The 15,625-nt window shown below is 36.8% G+C and overlaps 1 protein-coding gene across 1 annotated transcript in view; it reads left to right on the top strand.

The window, feature by feature from the left end:
- Positions 1 to 1,032: 1,032 nt before the first annotated feature.
- Positions 1,033 to 15,625, top strand: part of LOC116164619 — a 77,579-nt gene continuing 62,986 nt past the window's right edge. The window contains exon 1 of the mRNA XM_031478809.1: positions 1,033 to 1,484. Within this exon, the coding sequence (XP_031334669.1) occupies positions 1,465 to 1,484 (20 nt within the window). The 5' untranslated portion in view covers positions 1,033 to 1,464. The remainder of the gene's footprint in view (positions 1,485 to 15,625) is intronic.

Here is a 15,625-nt window from a genome sequence, read left to right as displayed (position 1 = left end):
GGGATAATTTTTTCGGTCCTTGCATTTTTACTCAATATTTTTTATATTAAGATATACTTTGTGTAGTCCCGCCCTGGATGTGGATTGCTCTGGGTATGAATTGATCTGCATCAGGTATCCAACGTAATCGTTTGATTTAGCAACGAAAGCTGTCAGTCGAAAGAGGTTTGAAGCGCTAAACTTTTTGAATCTCACGTTTTGTAAGATGGATTAGGTAAAAACGGGTGCATTTTTACGTGTAGATAAGTAGTTCGGTTTTTATCAGTTTATAAGTTTATTTAGTGCACGATATTTTTTAATCTCTATCAAATTGTGTACGGAAATAGTTATACAACGTGATTAAAATGTAATTTCAAATAGGTACGACCCTGACGCCGCGCCGTATGTTATTTCGGTACGAGTTTCGTGCGTAGCTCTTGAATTAAAATATTTGTTTAAGAAATTGGAAATAGTTGGCTATTATGAAAGAACTGGTATATTGACAAATTTAAAACGTGTGTTACTTATAGGTAACGGAATGCAACTCAAACAGGCTGAGAAATATGATAATCTCGCTATTTTCAGTTCTTGTTGTGTTTATCTACTACATAGGTGCTGTTTCGAGGAAAAGCAAGTGTGTTTCACCGACTGTAATAATTAGGTGTACCTATTTGCAAAGTAAATATTGTTATCGGTATACCTGATTGCGGTTATTGCCCTTAGGTGTGTCCCTAAATCACTCACTTTAAACCAAGCGGTGATTGATTTCTGAAGGTGTTAAGTCGAAAGCGTTGCGGGTAAAACCCTCGGTCTGTCTGCGTGTGAATTGCAGTGCGGTGTGCGACAAATTGAGCGTTTTACCCCCTTCAAACGTAGTTTCGCGTATTGTAGTGGCGTTGCATCTACGAAATTACCAATCGGCGCTGTAATGATTAGGATGCGCTTTCTTACTAGATTTTTGATTGAAACGGAAATTCGAAAATTTTTTGGAAGAGTTTTGCGACAAACAGCTTGCGCAATGCGCGTAGCGTACCTGTAGAGATGGGGTAGCCCGAACCATTCCGATTCTGCGGTCATAGAAGCGCGCACCGAGCATTGTATTATCAGCGTTGTGATAGAGAAGGTGTGTGGATTATAACTTTTATTAATTTGTGTTTACAAAATATGCGGATAAAATGTTTTTCGTCGTCCCTTTAAATGCGAAATACAAATAAGGGCATTATGGAATTTTTGGTTTCATGAGTAATCGCAATTAAATTATTTTTTATATTTACGTAAAAATTGTAAATTGTGCGTATTATGATCGAAAAATTGGCCTACTTGCGGAGTGTATGTTTAAGACGGTGAATTTTGGTGGGACTTCTTGTGCTAGTGGGACCTAGGAGTCGACGCTTGTCGCATGGGCGCTGTAGACGCCGTAGTGATTCTATCTAGGATCATGTTGGGTGATGCTCCACGTGGCACCACTCGCCCCTGACCTACTGGATGAACCCTTATGTGTCGACGTGAGTAAACTACCCCTTTTTGATAACTAGTTTAAGTGAACGGTTACATGCTACCAGGCGCGACGCTTTATAAATCCCCGAGTGGTATTTTCCAATTCAAAAAGAAATAATTGAAAATTACTTGCGTTTGTACAGGTATGCGGTTTTATTACAGTTAAACGACAAAACGTAGTTACAAATCAATACAAGAACAATAGCCGAGTTATGTGAAAACTAATCTCGATAAGCAATAATACTTCAATGCGTTTTCTAGCACATTTAAAACCTGCAGGAAAACACTTACGAGTGAAAAGCTTCGTGACATTCGTTTTAACCCCGTGCTGTTTGTTTAGGTGTAAATATTTTAAGTGTAAAGTGCAGGTGGATTTTTTGTTAAGTTATTCGCGTTTTTAATGGTATAAGATTAAAACGTGTTAATCTCTACAACCGCTTTACAGTCCTTCACAGCCGATTGCCGATTTTATGGCATTCAAATAATCTCTACATTGATTTGGTGTCGATTAGAAAACACGATTTGTGGTTTGCCACTGGAACAATAATTTCGCTTCACCTGTTCCCCACCCAAGGAGAATTTTTGTCAAACTACCAATCATTCACGGAAAGTGTGCGCAATTTGCAATTAAAATCACTCCTACTTTTTTAAGCGGTTAGTTTTCGAAATTTCCAAAAATTGGGCACTTTTTTAATTAAAATTATTAGACTTTCTACTTTATTGAACTATTTCAAAAAAACATTTGGAATGGTGGTTATTATGTAAAAATGAGTACTTTCACGTTAGGTAGGTCTCTTTATGAGCACCAATGTTCTAACAAATCTTTTAATATGCATATTTGCTTCTTAAATTTTAACGCTAACTCTCATTTCAGTAGGTATGTAGGTGAGCAATTTTAATTCTTCATGTTAAACTCGCGTTGTAAATGTAATTGGTGACAGGATAAGATAAAAGTCGTTTCAAATACGTACGTAGGTAGGCAATTAACTTTGATCAAAATATCATTGGGAACAATATTATTTGCCTTAGTGTTTTTACGGACAACAGGTGCATGTACTTTTCGGCAAAATTTATAACACTCATAAGGAATTCTTAAAATTTATGAAATAAGTAAAACCTAATTTTTGAGATCTTGTGAGATTTTTACGGTGGCGCCTAAACCGCACGAACGACATTGTTTTGCATGCATTCAGTTCATGAAAAGCATCGTATAAAAATTGTTTAAAGATTTTGAAAAACCGAAAAAATTCGATTTAGGTTGTGATGTCTGATAAACCTCGCGAAGTCGAAAATTAAATATTGATTTGAAAATAATCGAAAAACAATTAAATAAATCAGGATTTTAATTTCCAAAATATATTCGAGATTTAATAATACTAATTCCGAAATGTACGGGTCTTTTTAATTGAAACGAGTCGAAATCAGAAGTGATTAATCGGCATCGTCTCAGGAATGTAAATCAAATTAGCATTTGGTGTAAAATAGGGTTAGGTACCCAAAAGTTCTGTATATAAGAACTGAGATCAATTTATAAGAAGAAAATAAAAATCGAAGGATGTTTACCTATGGACAAACTTTGGCAATAATTCGAAACTTTTCAAATTTGTAAGATGTTTGATTTACCTACAGTAAAACTAACATGTCTATAGTTTTTTTTTATTATTGTGTTTTTAACTCGGTTTTTAGTATAAAAACCAGATGCCAAATTCTTGACAGAACAGCTTCCTCACATCCTTTATGCCTAATGACACTGCCAAATCAAAATAACCGTTTTGCTGAAAAAAATATTCTAGTTTTTTAACTTGCGGTGGCGCTCCAAATTTCCTTTTTTAAAAATCCGGCCCGTTATTTTTCCTTTCCGTATGCCTAATATACACAACCAAAATTCGAACAAAATCCGTCGTACCTATACGTACAGACGGAAAAAATTGTGTTCTTAGAAGTTGTTTAAAATGATCTCGAGAATGATCTTATAACATTTGATGAAATTTGGATAAAAAGTTGCAATACCTAGGAAGCTAAAAATCAATTTGTCTTACGCATTTGTTGTGTTATACGGTTACTTATAAACCCGCTTAAACATTTACGGTTCGCTTAATACGTAACAATTTCCCCATCCGCTTTAATTTTCAGAAACCTAAATCCTTATGTTTACACTCGTGTTTACATTAATCATTAATGTGGAAAACAATAAATATCACCCAAAGTTACGATGGTATAAAAAGCAACCTTAATATAAGGCAACTTAGTTACGGACGTTCGATGCGCAGAACTTTCCCAAATCCTTTTTCTGTATTATTTTGGTTAGGGTTGGATTTTTCCAAAGATCGGTAGCTACCTATCAGTGATACGATAACACATATTTAACCAAGTAGTGTTTAATTAAGGAAAATTCGTTTCTTCAGGCGTTGTCACATTACGTGAGTAACAAAAAAAATCATGTTATAAATTATAATTTCCTCAATTATTTTAGAATCATACCCTTTCTTAATACATATAAAAAGACATCTATCGATTAATAACAAAAATTACTACATTTTTCAACCATTAATACAGGAGACTACATAAATATCCTTCATCAAAGCAATAGAGAATTTAGGCAACTTGAATAGCACGTATTGAAAAATGTCTCAAGTTTGATTCTTCTTTAGTTATCATCCCCGACATACATAAAAGGTACAATAAATGGAAATGGAAAAATCAAAAATTGGCGACGAATTTGCGAATAATGCCAAATGTTGATATCGCTAAACCATAGAATTCAGCCGCAAAACGTTACATACATACCCAGTTTGCAGTGCCAATTTACCGTCGACAATCGTTCGTCATTTGTGAGGGTTATTGGGTTTATTATTGCAGTAAAAATGTCAAATTCTAAATATATTTTTGTCATGGATGCTTATTCCCTGATTCTTTAATGTAGTCTTTATTAAGATACATGGGGAAATGTACGAATGTATACTAGAAAATAATTATTAAGGAGTTTTGTATTGTCGTCCGTCCGTCCGTCCGTCCGTCCGTCCGTCCGTCCGTCCGTCCGTGTGCGCTCTAACTCTTTTTTAAAGTGGCCGATTGTGTTGAAATTTGGTATACGGGTACGTTGGACATTAAGAACGGACGCTATTGATTTTCAGGAAGCTGGTTCAACAGGAACAAAAGTTATACGACTTCGAGTGAATCGGGACTCGATCGGGAACAGGAAAAACTGCGAACTCAATATAATAAAAATTAACATATTTCATTCCCTAGGTCATGTATCGAGTTCGGACTTTCGCTAGATTATTCCCTATGACTCTTAGATGTGTAACAATTCAATATAACTCTTCTCTGTTGTCTCGGTCAAAAGTTTTAGAGCAAAATGTACCCAAAATTATTCTTTACACATGAATTTAGAGTTGTAAAAGCTTTCAAACGCATTATCTTGCTGCTGAAAGAGTTGATAACGTGCACGTTTGATAACCGCATGTGTGTGATTCAAAAATGTTAAATTATTTTTCTGAGGCCACATCGTTATTTATGCACCAAGAGCGTTGGGAAAAAGACTACGCGCATTATCTCAATGCCCAAGACATAAATTTGATGCATTTTTGGCGACCACGTGGATTTTGATCAAAACATGTCAACATCGTTATTTATGCACCAAGATCGTTGGGAAAAGACTAGGCGCATTATCTCAATGCCCAAGACATGAATTTGATGCATTTTTGGCGACCACGTGGATTTTGATCAAAACATGTCAAAATCGTTATTTATGCACCAAGAGCGTTGGGAAAAAGACTAAGCGCATTATCTCAATGCCCAAGACATAAATTTGATGCATTTTTGGCGACCACGTGGATTTTGATCAAAACATGTCAAAATCGTTATTTATGCACCAAGATCGTTGGGAAAAGACTAGGCGCATTATCTCAATGCCCAAGACATGAATTTGATGCATTTTTGGCGACCACGTGGATTTTGATCAAAACATGTCAAAATCGTTATTTATGCACCAAGATCATTGGGAAAAAGACTAGGCGCATTATCTCAATGCCCAAGACATGAATTTGATGAATTTTTGGCGAAAACGTGGATTTTGATCAAAACATGTCAAAATCGTTATTTATGCACCAAGATCGTTGGGAAAAAGATCAAGAGCATTATCTCAATGATCAAAACATGAATTTGATCTATTTTTATGGACCACGTGGATTTTGATCAAAACATGTCAAAATCGTTATTTATGCACCAAGATCGTTGGGAAAAAACCAAGAGCATTATCTCAATGTCCAAGACATGAATTTGATGCATTTTTGTTAAACTATAAAATGTATTTTGTAAGATTAAAATAAATTGTCGTTAAAAGTGATTGTAATACTGAGGATCCTTCGGTATTTCGTTGTATCGGTTTATTTTAGAACACTAATACCATTTACTGGTGCGAGGCGAATCGTCATCTGAAACATAACGTCGAGCATAACGGATAACAAAGCGCATGGCATACTCCACAGTTGTTCTATTTACTCAATACCGCGTTTCTTCTATTTATTAAGGATCCTCAGATCCTTTATAGTTTTGTATTGTCGTCCGTCCGTCCGTCCGTCCGTCCGTCCGTGTGAGCTCTAACTCTTTTTAAAAGTGACCGATTGTGTTGAAATTTGGTGTACGGGTACGTTGGACATTAAGGACGGACGCTATTGATTTTCAGGAAGCTGGTTCAACAGGAACAAAAGTTATAGGACTTCGAGTGAATCGGGAACAGGAAAAACTGCGTACTCAATATAATAGAAATCAACATATTTCATTCCCTAGGTCATGTATCGAGTTCGGACTTTCGCTAGATTATTCCCTATGACTCTTAGAAGTGTAACAATTCAATATAACTCTCTCTGTGGTCTAGGTCAAAAGTTTTAGAGCAAAATGTACCCAAAATTATTCTTTACACATGAATTTAGAGTTGTAAAAGCTTTCAAACGCATTATCTTGATGCTGAAAGAGTTGATAACGTGCACGTTTGATAACCGCATGTGTGTGATTAAAAAATGTTAAATTATTTTTCTGAGGCCACATGGATTTTGATCAAAATATGTCAAAACCGTTATTTATGCACCAAGATGGTTGAGAAAAAGACCAAGAGCATTATTTCAAAGACCAAAACATGAATTTGATCTATTTTTGGCGACCACATGGATTTTGATCAAAACATGTCTAAATCGTTATTTATGCACTAAGATCGTTGGGAAAAATACTAGGGGCATTATCTCAATGCCCATGACATGAATTTGATGCATTTTGGGCGACCACGTGGATTTTGACCAAAACATGTCAAAATCGTTATTTATGCACCAAGATCGTTGGGAAAAAAAACCAAGACTCAATGCCCCAGACATGAATTTGATGCATTTTTGTTAACTATAAAATGTATTTTGTAAGATTAAAATAAATTGTCGTTAAAAGTGATTGTAATACTGAGGATCCTTCGATATTTCGTTGTATCGGTTTATTTCGCAAGCGAAGGACAAGAGCGATTACAGCACCCATTTTTTCGAATTCTATATTGCGACTGTCGAAAAAAAATAGTATGTGCGCGTACAGACATAAAGTTCTATTGCACCTACTTGTGACCGCGATTTTTAAGTCAGGAGACAGAACATCGCAAGTGTGCGCCTTGCTTTAATCAATTTGCACATTATGCGACAGCGACGCGATTTATCGTGTACGATATACCGTACTGAAATCGTGGGTTCTTTTTACGCACAGCAGTTATTTGTCGTACCAATGTTGACAGTTTGAAATTCATTTCTAGTAACGAAGAAGCTCGCGAAGAAGGGTTGAAAGAATTAACAACAAACGCGTAATAATTTTACATTTTTTACCTTACATAATCGTAACAATACGACCTCGATCGCTCTAGAGGGCTCTCCTGTAGCGAATCCGACCCTGTAACATAAAGAAAATCCACGCACCTAAACTCAGTGGTACCGTGGTTAACTAATTACTGTCTGAAGGGCCAGTGCATATTATTTGTGGCCAAGATCGAAAACATATGCACTCGCTGCTACACCAATAGGATACTACCAGCAGAAAACATCAATGCAGCTACCGCATTCAAGTCGATCATGCATCGGTAACTTACTGACCAAGTCACGTTAACAATTATCATGGAAAATTTGTCCATTTATATAATATAATACGTAGAAGTAAAGGAAGTGATTTTATTATGAGAGGTGATTCTCGCTGTTAGTATCTTTGTCGTGATCCAGTGACCTATTGTTGTTACGGGTTTTTACAGCAGAATGGACGCTTGTTATCAGCAGATGGGGAGCTAAGTGAACGGCATCGTGTGTACTAGATGTTATTCTACCCGTAAAGTATACCCAAAACGTTCAGTGGCGTACCTTGGGGGCTCGAAATAACCGAAAAACGGCAATTTCGGTAGCCATCTTAGATTGAAGGGGTTAAATGTCAAAATCCGGTCTGGCAACAGGGCGTATCGTTTTCAGCGGGGTCGAATTAGTCTAAAACCACCTGTTGCCAGTTTGTAGCAAAAAACGCCGTTAGACATGATTTTGAGAGCCTTTTTCAGAAATGTCTCCCTGACTAAATCCCCCTTCTTTGATAACATAAAATTTTACATACATCTTATATAAAAGGGGGCACTTACATCTAAAGAGTAAAACACATATTATGACCTCCACTAGGAGCACAGGTGAATCCCGCCCAAACTAAACACGTCGGAATTCCGAAATTATGAATCCAATCGCCAGAGATCAATACAGGGTGTTACATGACCGCATGTAAAAAAAAATCGTGTGATAAAGGGGATCAAGACAAGCACTTTTTCCAAATAAACCGAGGGTCCAACGTGTTTCGTTTTTTAAAATAACTCAAACAAAAGTTATACGAATTTCAAAATTGGACCTTCGGGTTACAAAGTGTCCCGCGCCTACTAGTGAGTGATCTTATTTGGCATGTAGTTAATTGAAAATGTCGCAAATAACAAACCTCGGTTTATTTGGAAAAAGTGCTTTTCTTGATCCCCTCTATCACCCAATTTTTTTTATATGCGGTCATGTAACACCCCGTATATTCGGAAGATGGCAATTAGAATTCCATGCGTTCTACCTCACGCTTTCAGCTGTTTGTTTTAATCGACGTGGATGAAAAAAGGAGATGAGTCACCCACAAATCAAGGCAAGAAAATGCGCTGTCATTTGGCGCGGCAAAATTGCACGGTTAGATTCCATCAATAGGTGGAACCATCTATCAAATCGCTTCAAATGTTACGGGGGTTCTTCGACAAGTGGTAAACCGTAAACTACAATAATAATGCTTCGTAATGGAGAAAATAAATCGTTACAAGTTCATACTGGAAATATTTCCTAAAGTTCACGTTCAGATTTTTTGGCAATGCCCATACATGGAAGAGCATCAATTGATCTATTACCACAGTCACGCCCTGATTTGTGACTTTGCTAATCACTGCCAAGGAGAAACCACTGCATCCTTACGTTTTAAGTGAGGCTCATTTTATTTGTTTTTGCAAACGTACACGCATCTTTGTGACTTTATATCTCGGTACCAATTAGAGATAAAAGAAAATTGTGAAAACCAAGTCTGTAGAACATGTCATGCTCTACAAAATTTGTTAACGCTCCTTTAACGGAAATTTGCATTAAAAAGAGATATATGGAAGAAACTAGTTTTTGCCGCTATTTTGGCTGGATTTCTCAAGACGGCAGCTCGCGCGCGCACAGCTTTGTCAAGGTCGAAAACTTGGATCTAACATTCGGAGACATGTACATATGTAAAACATATTTTAAAAAATTGAGACTACCTGAATCATGACCATCGCGGCCCTTTTTTTACGCTAATTGCACTGGCCTACTATACTTACCTTTAATGAAAAATAGCCAGCATAGGAAGTTCCGAGACTTCCACTCGGTCCTTGAAATGGCAATGGCTTGAGGAGCCAAAATGCATAGTTGTAGTCCAAATAACTGAAGGGGAAGGCACTCACATTTATAATACCAATAAATTTGATCGTGCAACAATATGTTAGTGAAGCTAAGTATTCATTAATGACTTTGAAAAGTTACAGAAAACAGTGGTGAAATAATTCCTTGCAGAGGAATTATCCACTATAGCTACAAACTTAATAAATTGATGGAAAGAAAAGGTAACATAAAAGACCCATTGACCCAATTTCACTATCTACGCTCCTAACGCCGCCCGTTTGCTATCTCAGATAAGGTGCTGTACATACATCTGCATTGCCCAAATTAATGTACGTCGGGCAGGTCAAAGGTTAATCGACAGGTACCAATGACAATGAAAACTCGAACTCCTAGACGTGAAATTATAACTCCAAAGCTAAATCTGGAACCCTGAAAGAATACATTCAAACTCCCGTCGAACATACAATTTAACCTACCTCCAATTAATAAGACAGTTATTTAAAAAACAATACCGCAACGGTTGAAAATTAAATTGACTCGAATGGCAAAATCCTAGAACGTACATAGGTACGTAAAATAAAATGCGACATGTAAAATGCGACATATGTGTGTAGACTCGATTCCAAAATTACTTCGAGATTCACAGCAAATCCGGTTAATCGCCATAAAAAAATAACAGTGCTTCAAAATTTTGCAATTACATCGTCATTGAATTTTTAGAGATCAACACAAGTACTCTTAAAACGTACTGACTAACAAGACCCCGCAAGGAAGAAGGAAGGAAATGAAAAAGGAAACTAGAATGCGCATTCCACTTGCTTTTAAAAAGTAAAAACTATTCCAACAGTTTTAAATATGTTTAGTTCGTCCTTTTTGCATTCGGTAGATTATAGCTATGGCACCTCAACCGACCCTTATCATGGATTCTGTGTGACACAACATCGGTTACACGTGGCAGTCAACGTATGTCAAAGTAATTTTGCACCATCTTGTGGGGTTTGTCTGTTATATACCATTTCTACCCAACAGAAATGACCTAGTTCTGAGAGAACAAGAAATATAGTAGCAGCGCATAAAAAAAATTGGCATGACGTTGCCGGTTGTTTCAATAAACATCGCCTTGGGGAACCCCGGGCTTGTACCCTTCCCGCATTTAAATTTGTTTTTTTTGCAATAATACATTTATCGTCTTGATATGCAACGTAATTAACTTCGGTGTGTTAGGCTGGGATAACTTTACTTCATGAGTGTAGTCCTTTTTCTAGCGCTGAATCTTTAGTGATTTTTTACGTTAATCATTTTTTAGGGGATTTTTTCGAAAAAAATTCCCCTTGTGAAGATTCTGTCCGTCTGTAGTTCGTCTGATCCTCGTCAACTCGAGAACGAAAAGAGATAGCGATGTCAAACCTTCGCCAATCAATTTCTACGAGTTCAAGGATCAGTGTTATTGATTATGAGCCGGATTAAAAGTCTGGTTTGCGAATACGAACTGAGTGGCAAAAAAATTCCCTAACTGAAAATTGTATGCGATTCTTCGTATCTCCGGAATCTTAACGAAAGAAATAAGATATTCTCAGCCAGTACCTAAACAACGGTAGGGAATTTAAAATATATAACTTATTTACTAACATTATGATTGGTAACATGATTTAGAATAGTGCAAACAGCAGTGATTCGTGCACAGTATGAACACAGCACCCGCAGCGTAATGTAATTTTTAAATGTACACTTTGACCAAAATTATGACGTCAAGAAAACGGGATGCGTGAGCTGTCAGTTTACACCCCATGTAAATGTACTACATTCTACTTTGAACGTTGAGGGAAGTATTAAATTATTGAAGGATTGCGAAACAGTGTTCGGTTCGGTTTTCCTAGCGGATGCAAAATAAATAACTGCAGGAATGCAAGCATATATCAACGTCAAACGGATTTATTTTAATTGAAATGATATAGAAAAAATTAAAATATAAATTATTAAAATCAAATCAACACACCTTTCATAATTTATTATATTCTAAGCTCAAATTATCACTACGCAAAGGTGTGTTGATTTAAGTAAATAATTCCCATCCTATCACATTTAAATTACTTCGTGTGGATATTTATTATAGTTCTTTCGTTCTGCATCCGAATATGTTTTATTTCCGGTGGAAAAAGGAAAGCAATTTTAAAACCTGTACACAACCCAAACTAACTGTCTCTTATGATTGATGTTGTTCCGAGAAAAACAGCATTATTCAAAAAAAGCAGAGAAATCTACTAGTTTAATAGAATACTAATGCAATGTGCTTCTTTTCTAATAATTAATTAATTAAGTAAAAGGAATGGGAAAAACTGCTTGATGCGTTTTGTATAGGTAGGCATGCTTAATTTTAAGGGTGAAAGTGAATGAACTATCTTTGGCAAGTACTCGTTCCTTATGTCGCTTTCCAGCGATTCTAATATAGGGTGCAAACTTTCACCTGAAATATTTTATATTCTCTTTCGGTTTCGTAACTATAGGGTTTGTTGCATTTGTTTCATATAATGTTTACATAATGTTCCTAAACTTACATAACTTGATAGTTTTTTCCTGTGCGCCATTTTTTTTATTTTTACATACTGAAAATTGTACACTACGGTACGGATATGTGTGTGTTAGATCACGCCATTTTATTGTTTATAGGTTGTGACGATGATATGGTTGATTTAAAAATGTTAAATTTGGTACATTTACATTCGTGATTTGCGTCACGGTGTAAAATACAGAGAGGCATATGAACTGCTGATTAACTTGTGAAGCAAGATCGTAGTTGGTGCAATGTAAGCAAGAGAAGGAAATTCGTGGCTTAGTCTTTCATACATCCACTAGTAGAGTTAGTGGTGCTTTTTACGAAAATCACGATCGCGCGTATTTATTTTAAAATGCAATATAATGTGAAATAGATAGATAACATTTAGAAGACTAACTTTCCCACAAAAAAACTCGCCGGCATATGCCTATATCGAGATTTTAAGCATGTACATAAGTGAATGCGTTGACGTTTGTGGTACCTTTTAATGCTCACCTCGAGGCTTATCTGTAATTCGTAAACCCTTTAAGATTGACGTATGTGGTCGTGGGGTTTTTTGGTGGGACACCAAATCCCCTTCACTCGTCTGTAGTTGTTTTTGCAAGTCGTTCTAACGTTGTAGCCCTTCGTAGATAATGTGTTATTAGTATAGACTTGCATTGACGCGTTGGAAAGAACGTTAGATTGGGGATGTGCTACCATCTTGCGTATTACAATTAAACCCATCGATACAATAACTAAGAATTGAAACTTGGACATATGCCTGGCTCCGCCTCTCCCAGGATTTAGTCAACTATCGTGAGGATGCGTCCCTGGTAGACACTATCAGGAACGTTTCTCCACGACTTTGTTGCCATCTTGAACTTAATTGCGGGTCATAAGGTGCCTCCTGATAGACACATTCAATAATTTTCACTCGGGCTTTCTAGAGGGCACTGACTTGTGTGAGAGTCAAAAGCAACTTTTTATCACTGCTTAATAATGATATTAATGAGATTAAAACAAAAAAGACGTTAGTTAGATGTAAATATTTACAAAGATAGCAACTTAAATACGTGTTTTGAGCCACGCTTTGGGCTCTTAAAGTAATGCACCGATGAACAAAGAGGTGTGTCAAGTTTTTCTTGCAACTTTCCTACTCTTTTACATGGTCACCATACACGAGAAGGTAATAATAGCCTTGCTGTTTCTGCACAGCTAACTCCAATTTATAAAAGTTCCAAAATATACATAAGACTTTATTTACTAAAATCTAGATTGGCATAATCATAATAACAAAGTACTGGTATCTTTTTTAATTACACACTACTAAGTGAAAATTTTAATACGACACTATTTTAATCTTACAGTAAAACCCATTCAGTATTATCATTTAAAAGATACAAACCACCACAACAATGAATTAAAAAACATTGTTTTATGATTATTTTTAGTTAGAAGTACATTAACGAAAAATCTAACGTTTTTATTGCTGACGGTATCCACTAGATTAGAAAACCCATTTATAATTTCAAATCTCCACGTAACTGAGAATTTTGCTATTTAAAATGTTTATATCTGCCATTCACGACTTGCAAGTTTGTACCTAAATCGGAAATTGTTCACAAATTGGATTGACTTATAACCATGGTCTTATAACGTATTCTTATAGCCTTCAAAAAAGCATGATGAAGATGCAATTTAACTTTGTCTGTCTGTCTTTGTCTTTTATGGATGTACCAAGAAACGTCACAACTAACTGCGTTCCTTTCCAGGTGCTTATCTTTGTTTGTACTGTGCTACCTATCCGATAGAGATCAAAACAAATCTTGTATCAATCAAACAAAGGATATCCGTCATACGTTTTTTTCGCAAGTATCTGGCGTTTCGGTCCAAGATAACTTATCTTAAATTACACTAAAACGAACACTTATTTACGATCCTCGAGATCGTTTGTAATTTTGTATTGCTGTTTGTCTGTCCGTCTGTCCGTGTCCACGATAACTTTGTGTAGAAACGTCCGATCGCTTTGAAAATTGATACACATGTTCTTCAGGATATAAAAATAGGTCGCTATTGTTTTTTGGCTAAGTAGACCAACGGACCAAAAAGTTACAGCCCAAACACTGCCCAAACCTCCAAGGGTTTCTTTTATAACTCTTGTTACAAAGAACATATTTTGATTGTCCGGTTTTCTGTGTTAGTAAATATTCCTTAAACCTCAGGCAACTATGCAGATTCATTACAAATATTGCACATGCGCAGTCTAACTTTTGTATTTGCGCAATCCCAATTTTTTCGAATTTTCCAATAAAAGTTAAACAAATGCCGAATCGAAAAATTTGTTTTGCGCATGCGCAGTTGGTTTCTTTTTATTGGTCAAGATATTTAAATGAAATGTTGTATCTAGGCACGTCGATTGAAAGTAAAACTAATGCCGATTCAAAAAATTTGTTTTACAAGCTATACTGATCTGGTGGGATAGAATCAACCCCTTAAGGTATATTGTAAAAATGATGTATGTGTGAAGATCTCGAGGATCGTTTGGTATTCAGTTGTATGGGATTTTTATTTATAAAATAATCTATTCTTGAGCTCATAATTATTTGAAAAAAAAGAAAAAGAAAAAGTTTACTTGATTCAGCCCTCTACCAGCAAGGGTTCTGCGCATGTGTTTGTGAGGAGCTCTTGATCGTATGTCCAGTACTTTCTGCGGGTCTTAGAGGAAAAGGCAAGAAATTCCCATTGATTCTTGTTGAATTGCTGGATCACACCCCCTACTGCGAAATCGGATGCGTCTGTCGTAAGGGCTAGTGGTGCGTGCGGTATCGAATGGTGGATCATGGTCTCTTCGGCTATTTGTCCTTTGCAGCTGTTGAGTGATTGCTCTGCTTCCGGGAGCCCAATGAAACGGTTGGATGCCTTCTAGTTTCCTTTTTAGCATCGTGTTGAGTAGCGGTTAGGTTTCGGCGGCTCCCTTGATAAAACGTCGATAATAGTTGATCATCCCAAGTACTCGTCGTAGTTTTCTGGCGGTTTCGAGTCGTGGAAATTCTTGTATCACCTGCACCTCGCTTCCGAGGGTTGTGAACCTCGGTTTGATACTCGGTACCCGAGGAATTGCATTTCTTCTTTATCAAAACTTTGGAAAAGCTGTTTGAGGTGTGTCACGTGTTCTTCGTCTTTCGACTATCAGGATGTCGTCGATATATACATAGCAAAAGTCGTCGATAAACCTCTGGAATGTTTGTCCGGCGTTCCGTAACCCGAACGAAGGAATTCGAACAAACCGAAGAGTGTGGTGATTTCGATCTTCGGAATGTCTGCTTTAGCTACGGAGTTCTGATGGTAAGCCTTCACTACTCGCTTCACTACGTCGATCGTGGAAAAAATACTCTTGTTCGCTAGTTCTTGCAAAAAAGTCCTCTATATGCGGAACTGGGTATCTGTCTGGAATCGTGCTGGCGTTTAGGGCTCGATAGTCTCCCACCGACTCCAATCCGTCGATTTTGTTGGACCAAGTGTAGCGGAGGTGCCCAGGCGCTGGCTGCAGGTCTGACTAACCCCAAATTGTAACATCAGCTGGAATTGCTTCCGGGCTGCTTCGTTTGTCTGGCGCTAATCTGCGTGTTTAGTTTCGTTTAGAATTCCTGCCGGTTTCGTAAGATGTGGAAATCCT

The sequence above is a fragment of the Photinus pyralis genome, unplaced genomic scaffold, assembly GCF_008802855.1.
Source record: "Photinus pyralis isolate 1611_PpyrPB1 unplaced genomic scaffold, Ppyr1.3 Ppyr1.4_LG2, whole genome shotgun sequence".
Lineage (NCBI taxonomy): Eukaryota > Metazoa > Arthropoda > Insecta > Coleoptera > Lampyridae > Photinus > Photinus pyralis.
Note: the sequence above shows the minus strand (reverse complement) of the source record. Positions and strands in the feature narration are given on the sequence as shown.